This window comes from Sitophilus oryzae, unplaced genomic scaffold (genome assembly GCF_002938485.1).
Source record: "Sitophilus oryzae breed Bouriz unplaced genomic scaffold, Soryzae_2.0 scaffold_1440_pilon_pilon, whole genome shotgun sequence".
Lineage (NCBI taxonomy): Eukaryota > Metazoa > Arthropoda > Insecta > Coleoptera > Curculionidae > Sitophilus > Sitophilus oryzae.
This window is the reverse complement of record NW_022146105.1, coordinates 6,757,886-6,769,128: the sequence shown is the minus strand read 5'-3', so window position 1 is coordinate 6,769,128 and position 11,243 is coordinate 6,757,886. Positions and strand designations below refer to the sequence as shown.

General features: G+C 29.1%; 1 protein-coding gene across 1 annotated transcript in view; it reads right to left on the bottom strand.

Annotated features, from left to right (window-relative positions):
- Window positions 1-6,079: 6,079 nt before the first annotated feature.
- LOC115876592 (fatty acid synthase-like) overlaps window positions 6,080-11,243 on the bottom strand; it is a 66,489-nt gene continuing 61,325 nt past the window's right edge. The window contains 3 exon segments of the mRNA XM_030892412.1: window positions 6,080-6,433; window positions 8,800-9,060; window positions 9,871-10,142. Coding sequence (XP_030748272.1) covers window positions 6,080-6,433; window positions 8,800-9,060; window positions 9,871-10,142 — 887 coding nt within the window.

Genomic DNA, 11,243 nt, shown 5'->3' with positions numbered 1-11,243 from the left:
CAAGTGACAGTTCTTCCTCTTCTTGCAAAAAATCAACACGAAATGTCAAATTGACAAAAGTAAAATGTTATCAGCTTTGACATTTCTAAATATAGACCAATGCCGTCTCTAATAGAACAGCCACGGAGCGATATTTATGACGTCACGCTAGTTAGATACTACGGATTAATAAATATGTTGTAGAATACATGGAAAATATAATTATTCCTCGTATTTTTGGTTTGTATTTTAAAAATGATATAGTTTACATGAAATATACATAATATAAAGTTAATAAATAAAATATAATATATACCTATTTATAGTAATAAATTCTTTGCCAAATAAACTATGAACCATACAAATACAGCACAAATGTTTTACAATATACAATTAATGAATACATGATGGTACATAAGATAATGGGTAAAATGTAAAATATATTTTAAATTTTGTGGTTTGAAAATCGATCTAATTTAATAAAAAAACATTCAATATCTACTAGGAGTGATGTATTATTATTTGCAATCACAAAATTTATTTATATATTATAATGTTTACTGCAATTAATAAACTAATATAAACTTCAAAAGATGACCACATATTTTTTTAAATTATTATTCTTAACACAACAACTATCTACATTGACTATGGAGTACGATTTCAGCCATATTGTAGAACATTTGCTGCATTTGTATGGTTTATAGTTTATCTGCCAAAGTATTTATTACTATAAATAGGTATATATATATATATATATATATATATATATATATATATATATATATATATATGTATATATATATATATATATATATATATATATATATATATATATATATATATATATATATATATATATATAGCAGTATATATATATATATATATATATATATATATATATATACAGCATATATAGAGCATATACAGGGTTACATATATTATATATATATATATATATATATATATATATATATAGCATTATATATATATATATATATATATATATATATATATATATGTATAGCATATGTGTATATATATATATATATATATATATATATATATATATATATATATATATATATATATATATATATATATATATATATTGTATTTTATTAACTGTATATTATGTATTTCATGTAAACTATATCATTTTTAAAATACAAACCAAAAATACGAGGAATAATTATGTGTTCCATGTATTCTACCACATATTTATTAATCCGAAGTATCTAACTAGCGTGACGTCATAAATATCGCTGAGGCTGTTCTATTAGAGACCGCATTACATCAGCATGGCCGCAAGTTGCTAACCCTTTGAATAAGAAGACTAATGAAGGGCATATCAAAAATCTTAAGTACACCGCGATGGGCCTCAAATATGGCCGACTTAGATTCCGGTTTATCAGTGTCGTTCTAATTTTATTTAAAAAATGTAAAACTATGATGTAGGGTAGACGTGGGATAGACTCAATAATTTGTTGTTTTATTTTACGTTGTGAATAAATGTTGGTAGTTATTAAAATTGTTATAAAAATACATAATTCTAATAAAAATAGATGTTATAATAAGTATTTATTAACACAAACATCCGATACGCTACTGAAGCAAGTCAAATTAACGTATCTAAATTCTTTGACATCTAATCTTTGACAAGCTAAATAAAAGCTAAAATGCAAGAAAAATATATAATTTAGTTAATTTAAGTGAATTTCATAAATGATCGGTTTACTACACGTATGTATATTATATAGTCACTTACTAGCGAAAAGTTGTTCCATTATTTCACTCAATTTTTGCCGAGATCTACCGCACGCTACACAACCAACCATGGCTGGGAAACTTAAATGGAAATGACAGTTCATTAAAAATAGTTTTTCCTCCAAGTTGCAGAGGCGCAAAATATTAAAACTGTCAATATCAACAATGCAAATGTCAATATCTGACAATAATAACATTTGATTTTTAACTGACACGAGACACTCAGAGACGCTTTTGTTGTGATTTTACGTTTTGATTTGTCGAATTATTGTAATTTCTTCAGATTTTTTGGCAGTATTCTGTTTTAGACAATGTTTTTTAGAAATGGTGAGACAATTTGTGTTTTGTATAGACTGTTAGTTATTTTTTATCATGGAGCATGGAGTTTAATTGTTGTACACCGGGTTTCCGAAGGATCCAATGGTAAGTAAATTAAATATATCTACCTACTTACAGTTATAGATTTTTTAAATTAGTACTGCTAATAAATTCTACTTGCTGAGCAGTTATTTAATTATTTTTTTACGCATGTAAGGAATTAAGGACACGCGTTGCGTTATATTAGCATGATCAGCAGATGGTTAAATCTAATTTAATTTGTTTTTATTATTTCAGATCTCAAACGGAAACAAACTGGGAATCTTTTGCCTACGCCAAAATTATATAGCCGTTTCCAATTCACTTCAAAGGGAGGAAAATTATGTAAAACTGCCTGCTATTTGCTGAAAACCGCCAAAGATTAAATTATAACTGTAACAACTTAATATATACTATTACTAGTCTTTTTAATATTTTTTTTAATTAATATCCGACATATAAGAACACTTTGTATGCTTTTAATTAAGTTGATTTATCGTTTATAATATGTTCGACCTAATTAAAAGCACACAAAGTGTTTTTACATGTATGACTAAATTTATTTTAAATTAACTAAAACAACCCCACTTCCCCGCATCCCTCTCTTCCCTTAGTATTTCTTCCTCCGACTACCAGAGGCGCCCTTGTATAATAAAATTGAAATGTATTATAAGTTGCCTATCTATTTAATATTATAAGTTTTTTATCTATGCAACCAACTATTTTAGAGTCTTTTTCGATAAATCGCTATAGTGTCACTGTTAATTTAAGTGTTGCCACAATTTCCATCTAGATTTACTACCTTTATACAACTATCAGTAGTAGAATAAATAATAAATAACATAAAATAAGCTCCGTAAAGACTGACAAATCCACAAAATTTCAAATCAAATTCAAATGTGTCAAATGAATCGTCAAACAGAACTGTCAAGGATCCCCACCCTAGAGAGCTTTTATGGTGCTTTTTCCGCCCACCATAGAATAACTAACTGAAAGAAATGAAAACTCCTATGTTAAAGCCTGGAAACACGCGCTCGACGCGATCCAAGCGGGCTACTGCCAGAACTAAAAGTTCGCGCCATATTTTCAAATGGACCTTTACTGCCAGTTCATAAGTTTTTTACTTATATTTGGTAATTTCAATCTAGATTATGAACTTATTTGTAACAAAACATTTTACAAAATAAAAATAATGTATTTTGATACAAATAAATTAATAATCTAGGTTGAAATTATCCCTGAAATTAGAATAAAACACGAAAAATCTGTAACTTTATTATTTTATTATAACATTGTTAAAATTACATAATAACACATTCAACACTATACAAGTATATATAAAAGTTATCAGAATTTATACAATCAGTTATAAGTAATTATAAAAAAGGTTATAAATTATAAATAAATAATTCATTATATAAAAGACATATAGTTACCGTGAATATAATTTGGTATAACTTTAATCTCAACTTTAATGACCTATTCAAATAGAAACATCTTACAATTCACATTATATAATACACAAAGCCAAGGGACAAAATTGTTATTAAATCTATTCTCGATGACTCGAAGCATTTTTTTTTCAAATAAAACAGGACATATAGGGCTTATAAATAATACAAGGGTATAGAAAATATATAAATAAGTAAATACAAATATATTTTCAACCTAATGATTAATGATTATACTCGTTTAAATAAATAAATGATCTTTTTAAAATTACTTGTTTGTCTTTGCAAATTTGTATATTTAATATTTATCTAAAAGCGTACACTTACATAAATTACTGCACAACCTTTAAAATTAAGCTTTTAATATGTTATACAAATTCTTGATTCGAATAAATACACTTAAATAAAACTTTAAAATTAATGATCTTCCAAATTTCTGAGACAGCCATTTTGTTGAAAGAATTTGTTTTGATTATGAGAAATTTCATAAAAATTATCACAGGGATTAATTAATCTTATATATGAAACTACTTGGCTTTTAAATTTCACAATCCTATCGTCCAAAATACTCTAAATTCGCAAAAATCCGTAAATATTCCCATAAAAACAAATCACAATTCACTTCCACTTCACAGAAACTGACAGACATTGCCAGATATGGAATGACGTTTATTTTTCAATTTATTTTACTGATCTAACTGATCCGGGTCACTTAGAAATTAAATTTTTATTAAATTATTTAATTATAATTGTTTCTGGCGAAAGCAACTTCATATCAATGTTTATTCATAGGGTAACAAAGCACATCGCTGTAAAATTATCAACATTTTATATAAATATTTATATTTTTCAACTACTCCAACTACTCCAATTACTCCACAGAGAATCAAACGAATTGTTAATTAAACTATACTCTGTGGATGACTTGATAAAATCATGATGAAATTAAAGTCCCTAGATGAATATCTAGGGACTTTAGATGAAATTTCTACGCAGCGCCATCTATCCCTCTACTGGCAGAAACTCCGCCGTGTTTCCAAAATTCAAATGGCAGTTTCATCCGCCTGCCGCCCACCATGCATGAATACATGGATAGCATTATGCTCCTTCCTTAGTCTTCTTATTCAAAGTGCTAACCTAATAAAACTAACATTAGAAAAGCCCGCGGGAACTGTCAAATTCAAAGTTATTCGTTTTACAGACTATACTTACGTGGACAAGTAAATTTCTATAGAAACTGTGGCAAACATATCAACGACTTCCATTTATCTTATCTTTATCCTTTTTTGTTGCACACGCGGTGCTTCTACTCCGCGGTCGAGGACTTATCGTCCGCCCGCCAAATTTGAACATCAATTTTAAAAATTTAATTTGTAAAATGCTTATACAGGGTGAGTTTCCTACGATGTTCTCTATGAGTATCTCGGAAACTACTGGAGATAAAGAGTCTGTTAAATGGGGAAAGAATTGCAGTTTTGTGGGGTCATAAATATGCGCCTTTTGGATTTTTGAAAAAGTTTATTATAAAGATTACTAGATATTTCGAAAAAAAAATTTTGGCAATTTTAAAACTTAAAACGTAGGTATGGGTTAATGATTTCTGAAAATTCGACTTTTCAAGAAATTTAGATGATAATTTAGAGAAAGATACGTCAAAGTATTTTTCAATGCCGTTTAATAGAGAGTTATCCCGTGGTCTAAAAGGAATTTTTTTATGAATGTCAACTATAAACTTGTGTATAGTGCTAATAATAAATTACAACAATTATTAGGTAATCCAAAGGATAAAACACCTCCACTGGAAAGGTCGGGTATTTATGAAAGGTCTTGTAAAGATTGTAATCAGAAATATGTTAGGCAAACTAGAAGATCAATATTAACTAGATTTAAAGACCGGATAAATCTTGCGTTGCCGAACATATTGTTGATAAAGAACATTGTATAGATCTTAATAATTTAAAATTAATTAAACAAGTCTCAAATTACAGGCAATTAAATGCATATGAAAGCATCAGAATTAATAAATGTAAAGATAGTATGAACAGAGACAACGGTCCAATTCCTTCAAGTTTTTTGTTCCTAGTATTCTAGTGGCGGAAATCTAACTGTTATGCTCGGTGGGCTCTGACTCTGTTCGCTAGATCTTGCCACGCCCACTCGGTGCCCACTGAGCGAGTATATAAACGCTAAAATTGTAGATTGTAGTTTAGTTTTTAATCATCTGCTGATGATGCTAACATGGTTAGCGAAACGCGCGTCCAATGTAAAAGTAAAAGTGTTTTGGTTTCCCAAAACACTTTTTGTGGTGATTTAGTGTTTTATTTTGCTAGTTATCTAAAATTTGCTAAAATATGACTAAAAAATATGTAACATATTAAGTTATCTTTGATATGTAGCAGTGCTATATAGCAAGTGTGGACCCTGCGTAACATTTAACTAAAATAACTATATATGGGTTTATAAAAAAAAAGAGCTGTTTACAGAAATTACTTTATTGATAACATATCAAAGGTAAATATAAATATCTATTTGTCTTTAGTAGACGTGTCATTCCAACATGCTTCGTTAATCTCATTGGCCAAATCTTGATTTTCCAGCATGGAGACATGATTTCCATCGAATTCCTTCACAATAACCGGATATTGGGAAATTTTCTCAAGTCCATAGTCGTTATTTTTCATCTTTACACTGGATAATTTGGCTTTGCACAAGATAATTTTTGAATCAAGCTTAAAAGCCGGTGTCCAGGAAACTATCGCTTTCAGTCTCTTATAGAGACTTACGATAAATTCTTTACCTAAAGGAATGATTACGGGTGCTGCAATATTTTCGGCCAGAGCCCAACGTTCCTCAATACTTTTGCAATTTAATAATTGATTCTAAAAGAGATTAAATCTATTTAAAATGCGCATGTTTTTGTGACCACTATTGCAGACTAAGTTTCATGAAATGTAGTTTTCATGGATGTATAATTTTCAAGAAATAAATTATAATATAATATAGTATCACACACACAGCCTATTCAAAACTATCATGTCATGCACTTATATCTTGATCCAAATTTTTAAATTCGTACATTATAATTTCTGGAAAAGAATCCCCATCATTTAATATTATACATATAGGGGTATATTTAATTGTCTTACAATATTATATCATCAGATTGCTGCAAAAACTCATAAAAAATGTAAACATAGAAATAACATGAAATATTGGATTTGAGTACTCGGTTGATTATACGAAAACGGAAAGATGGAGAAACAAAATATTTTATGGGTATATGTGGGAAGGCAATGTCCATAATTTAAAATTATTTTGAAATGTACAGGGTATGTCAGAACTAAGATCCACACCAAAGTTATATTTTTTCTTATGGAACACCCGGTATTTTATTTCATATTTGGATCCGTTGACACAAAATTGTTTACAAACTTTGGTTTTTGAGATATTTAGAGATATTTAAATTTGCATGCCATAATAAAAAAATATTGTCAACACCCTGTGCATTGCTTTTCAAAAGTAATTCTTGTGCTGAATTTTAAGCCAAAAAAATAAACTTTACTGAAAAATTTGATAGCTTCGTTTAATGCATACAGGGGTATCAAAAATTGGTGGTCTATTTTACATAAAAACTCTGATATTTCAAATACAACACTCTGTATTTTTTTAAAATAAATCGAAACAAATTCAAAAACTCTTTCAAACTATATTAGGGTTTCCTATGCCTATCTAGCTCAGATTTTGAATAAAGAGCAATTTTTCAATAAAATGGCAATCAAGAGGGCTAATATCGTAATGGCAAGTTTCTAACGACAGTTAGTAGCTATTTTCAAAATTGAAATTAGTTTATTTAAATTTATACCAGTTTACTTTTATTTAATTTACCTATATAATAGTTCAATAAATAATATTTATTAAATATGTATTTATTGTTCTATCAAGTAAAACGAAGAAGTAATTCTCTGATTTAATTTACGATGACTTGTAGATATTTCGATTTTCTATAAAAGAGCCAATTTCGGCAAATTCATTTTCTTAACTTCCAACGAGAGGTTTCTGTCTAATAGGTTTTTTAAAAACCACACTACCAGCTCTGCGAAATAGGACAAGTAGTTTTTCAAAGGAACGCTTATCAGAAAGATTCCTATCTGGATATCTTTGAGCATAAGCCCTTGAGGCCAAGAAGCAATTTTTTTCACAAAATAAAATCACTAGGAGATAAAATTCGTTCCGCTAGCAGATATTGCTTTATTTTTCTTGATAAAATAAAGAATACTTGCTTATTACACTATTGTAGGTAAATTTAAGTTATTATTTAATATTATTAATTTTAATATATTATTAATCTAAATAATAATGCCCACAAACTAATGTCGATTTAGAAAATAGTTTATAACTGTTACTAGAAAATTTCCATGGCGACACAAACCATCTTGATTGGAATTTTATTGAAAAATCGCTTTTTCTTCAACATCTGAGCTAGATAGGTATAGGAAACCCTAATATAGTTTGAAAGAGCATTTGAATCTGCTTCGATTTATTTAAAAAAAACACAGGCTTTTCCATTTAAAATAACGAACTTTGTGTATAAAATAATTCCTTAAAATAGATCAGCAATTTTTGGTACCCCTGTATAAATTTAAGGAAGCAACAACATTTTTCAGTAAAGTTTATTTCCCCATCTTTAAACTCAGCAAGAACTAATTCTAAAAAGTAATGTACAGGGTGTTAATAATCTATTCTATTGTAGCATGCATATTTAAATATCTAGAAATATATCAAAAACCAAAGATTTTAAACATATTTTTAATAGATGCCTTTTTTGGGCCTAAGAATCCAAAAACGGAATAAAATACCGGAATAGAAATATAACTTTGGTATGGATTTTAATTCTGAAACACCCTGTATATTTCAAAATAATTTTAAATTGTGCACATTGCCTCCCCATATATACCCATAAAATATTTTGTTTCTACATCTTTCCTTTTTCGTATAATCAACCGAGGCGAATGAGGTGCGCCACCCTGTATTAGCTAAAAGTAATACAATAAAAATCGATACTTGAGATAACTGTTTTGATCTGTCAATTAGATAAACGGAAATACGACTCGATTCTTTTTTTCTGCAATCGAAAAATATTTTACTTCAGCTTTTTATTATTTTGCATGTGCAGAAAAATAATTCAGAATATTAGCTGTGATTCTACCACTAAAAAGATAGTAAGTAATATCTTCTAAGTACTCACAAAATTCTTTGTAACGACATCTACTGGAAGACATATTGCCATTATGTAAGATATTAAGTTGACTTGAATCTTATCATCACACTCGGCTCCCAACGAATTTGCCAATGCATGGAAATAATCTTGCGATGAATCTATACATACGACAGTACCTTGATGTCCTCTTTTCTCCAGCTCATGTGCTATCTGCAAAGCAACTAACCCACCAAAGGAATAAGAGACAATTTTGAAGGGTACTGACTTACTAAGTTTTTCTTCGACTATCTACCAAAGAAAATAATTTTGTATAAGTATCTGGATCATCACTTGTTACTAGTAGTGGAAGAGGCGCTAACGGTGAAATCTTACATCTTATGCATAAAAAAAATCGTGGGTGTTTGGGAAGGCGATAACAGCAGTACCGGAAGATAAAATCGAAACATTCCGTAGCCTTTTGAACCTTTTTACCTCCGAAGTTGAGACGGACAACAAAATATCCTTCCTGGACGTTGAAATTTTCAGAAATGAGGACGGGACACTTATGACTAATTGGTTCATAAAACCAACCAGTTCAGGTAGAATTCTAAAGGTTCATTCAAATAATCCAATTTTGCAGAAAAGAGCAAAAATTATAGGCCTATTAAATAGATCTGAAAAACTTAATCACCCATCTTTTTTGGTAAAAATATTGAGACTATCAAGATCATTTTACATCAAGACAATTATCCTTCAAGCTTTATAAACCGATGTATTAACAAGAACAAATCTAAAAAAGCTGGGTATCTCGTTAGTTGAACCTGGAACTAAATATATCAGGTTTCCTTTTATTGATAACTTTGCACATAAAATCCATCGATGCTTTATGAACACTAACACTAAAGTAGCATTTTATAATTCAAAAACGACATTGTTCTTGTATACTAAGATCGAAGATCCAACTCCGTTGCTAAAACAATCCAAACACCCATGATTTTTTTTTCTGCGTACTAACTACTGGAAACTAACAATAATCATAATGGCTTACATCTTATGTTTAATTACAACTTTTGTACTTTTACACAATAAATCATTGTTATTTATTTACTTATGTCTCACCTCAAGGTATGTTAAAGCTATATCTTCAATAGTGTCCTTTTCGTTTTTATTGCAAAACTGCACGCCATACAATTCGCCTTCTAATTGTTTATAAAGTGGTTCTAGTTCTCCTATGATTCCTGCTATTCCAGGAATTAGAATGACGCTGTCTGAAATTGATTTGTTCGATGCTTTACCCTCAAGAGACATTATTGGTATATCAATTTTATTCTGATCGGTGAGACGACTAAGAATCATTTCATAATCTGTCAGAGCTCGCTCTTTCTTTACACCTAAAATAATGATGGTGTTATAGAAATAATGATAAAAGAATAATGTTTTATGTCGCTTTATACCATACGACTATACGACTGAAAAAAAGCAGCGTCAAAGTTGAGGACTGGGAAATGAATTTCTCCGATTGAAAAAATAAGATGATGCGCAATGTTAAGGCCGGTTTCGTGGCACAAAACCTGTCTGAGATGTAGCTGGCGATACCGTCGTCGCCAGTAATCAACCTGTCCGAGATTTAGTTTCGCCCTGCGCCGCTGCGCGCAGATTACATCGTAGCAGGTAAATAATATTGTATCGTAGATCTGCTTTTAGTCGACAGAGTGGTTAGTTGTCGGAAACAGTGTTACCAGAACTACGGATCAATCCGCAGATTTACGCATCATTAAACAATTTAATATTCGAATGAGACGAATAATAATATGATGATATAATATATTTGAAGTTATGATATTATGATAATTCTTATTTGAAGAATAATGTGTGTCTTAAGTATAGAAAAATATTCTTAATGTCCGTACCGTACGTCCCGGATTGTCTTTACAAAAAGAAAAACTTTTTTATTATTGACCCTTTGAGACAAATGCATTCTTCATAAAAAATTTTGCATGTGCTAAAATTTTTTATACTTTTTCAAATTTCCATACCGTTTTAGAGGAAAGAAAGAAAAAAATGAAAATCTGGTTGATTTTTCCTAAGTTGAAGTCCTAAAAATCAAAACGCGTTTCTATGGTAATATAATTTTGTTTTCATTCTTTGATATATTGTTATTCATAGAATTTTAATTAACGTCATGTTTTTTGTTGTTTTAAAATATTAAAACACAAAATTCATTTAGTTCAGTACTACGGAAAGGGTTACAATATGACATTAACGAAAATTAATAATAACCAACTATAAAAGACTATAAAAGAATGAAATCGAAATGATATTATCATAGAAACGGGACTTTTGATTTTAGAAAAAAATCAACAATATTTTCATGTTTTTCTTAATTATCTCTAAAATGGTATGGAAATTTTGAAAAGTATAAACGGAATTAACCATTTTGGAACTAGCAAAATTTTTAAAGAAAAATCCATTTTTCCCAAAATGTCAATAAT